Source organism: Lygodium microphyllum, chromosome 9 (assembly GCF_053477565.2).
Source record: "Lygodium microphyllum isolate KBCC chromosome 9, Lygodium_microphyllum_v1.1.10, whole genome shotgun sequence".
Taxonomy (NCBI): domain Eukaryota; kingdom Viridiplantae; phylum Streptophyta; class Polypodiopsida; order Schizaeales; family Lygodiaceae; genus Lygodium; species Lygodium microphyllum.
Window position 1 is genome coordinate 38540029 of NC_141143.1, and position 2025 is coordinate 38542053.

The 2025-nt window shown below is 41.8% G+C and overlaps 1 protein-coding gene across 1 annotated transcript; it reads right to left on the bottom strand.

Annotated features, from left to right (window-relative positions):
* Nucleotides 1-876: 876 nt before the first annotated feature.
* LOC148030962 (pentatricopeptide repeat-containing protein At1g03540-like) lies at nt 877-1482 on the bottom strand. The gene has a single exon (XM_087685518.1). The coding sequence runs from the start codon at nt 1480-1482 to the stop codon at nt 877-879; it is 606 nt and encodes a 201-aa protein (XP_087541644.1).
* Between the last annotated feature and the right edge of the window lie 543 nt (nt 1483-2025).

Consider the following 2025-nt stretch of genomic DNA (forward strand, 5'->3'; position numbering starts at 1 on the left):
TTCTCCTCTGAAATCTCTTTTTCCCCTACCGTTGCTTGCGCCCTCCCTTTTTAGCTCTTGTTCCATAGGTTCCTGCTTTTTTTTTATAATTATGAAAACATGCCCCACTATAACAGAGTGCCCGATTATACCACGATCAGGTCTACTGTATATTCCAGGTAAAACTTCCTCAAACTACTTTGCTAAAGTTGCAGTCTGCCCACACATTGACAAAACAAAAGTTAAATGCTCTATAACAGTTGGATCCCATGCAATTTTCCTTAATGAGCTCTTTCTTAAAGGAATCATCAGCAGCAGAATAGCCTCCTCTAGATTATTCTTGGGAACAAAGGAACCTTCAACCTGGGCACCTAAACTAGGAGCACTTGCTTCTATGCCTCCATACAAACTCACAAGGGTTCTACGAACAAAGACATAAGACATAAGGCCTTCCCTTTGAGCCTCAGAATGTAATACTTGGTCAATTTCTAGTGATGTCATCTTCTTTGTTACTACTATGCATGCGTGAAGGGCTATTACAAATGCCTGCCTGTCTGGATCAACACCCTCTTCTAGCATCTGCCAGTACAAATTCAATGCCTTCTCTCCTTGACCTCGTTCAACAAACGATGATAGCATTGCACTCCATGATACGACATTTCAAAACGGTAAGCCAATAAACATACTCTCTGCTTCTTGTATGGTCCCATGTGCTCCATACATACTCACAAGGCCACTGCCGACAAAGACATCTGAAGTATAACCCCTCATACAAGCATCATGATGCAATGTCTGGCCAATTTCCAGAAACCCAAGTAGAGGCAATTTTTCTACCCAAACAATAGCTTCTCCATCTGTAAGTGTACCACATGCCTAGATGGCCATTGACAATGAATGCTAGTCTGCAGCAAAGCCTTCCACTTGCATTTGGCTGTACAGTTGTAGAGCCCTTTCTCCTAAGCCCTCCTCAGCATAGGCAGATAGCATTACAGTCCACAAAAGATTATCAGACTTGGGGATTTTGGAAAAGATGTTTTCAGCTTCCAGAAGACAACCATGCTTACTGTACAGAGTGACAAGGGAACTACCAACAAACACATCTGACAGGAATTGCTTTCGCCAACCATCAGCATGCAACACTCGACTGATTTGCAAGGATCTTTCTAGTAAAAGACTGTCTTTAAATGTCACACTCGCTGCAAGATCACAACATGCTTGAATAGCAACAATTAGGGCCTGCTTGTCTGAATTCACACCAAATTCCTGCATCTGCCTATAAAACAGAAAGGCCTTCTCAACTTGGCCCTGCTTTACATATGCCGAAAGCAGTGTTGTCCATGAAACAACATTGTGAGAAGTTAAGCTGACAAATACACACTCAGCTTCTGCAATTGCTCCACAGTTGCTATAGACATTCAGGAGTGTATCACCAAGAAAGGCATCTGAAGTGAAGCCCTTGCTCCAGGCATCTACCTGTAATGCCTGACCAATTTCTTTAGACATGGCTAGAGTAGCTGATCCCTTATCTTCAATTGCACCACAGGCTTGAAGGGCAATCGTGTATGTCTGCTCATCACGACTTATTTCTTCCTCTTGCTTCAAACCCCTCTTCACTATATTACCCACGTAAAATAAAAGAGCAAACATAACGACTAAGTATGTACAAAGTATCAAATCACACACACAACTTTTGGGTGGTTTTCACACCTCGAATGCGCAGCAATACGACATCGTGGAGTTCATATGCTAGACTCATTGAACATTTATGGAACTATTATATCGTTTCGCTAGCACTATAGACTACCTTCTTGTCATCACCAACAATATTATCCAACATTATCTCCTTGTAAGCATTGCAACATGATACTATGTTTTTCATGTTATAAAAACAATGTTATTTCAACCTTTGCTCTGCCATCTTCAGCCTCTTATAGCTACATCAATAGTTATGGGAAGAGAAAAAGGGTGGCTACCTGATGGCATGCATGAATCTCTCTCTCTCTCTCTCTCTCTCTCTCTCTCTCTCTCTCTCTCTCTCTCTCTCTT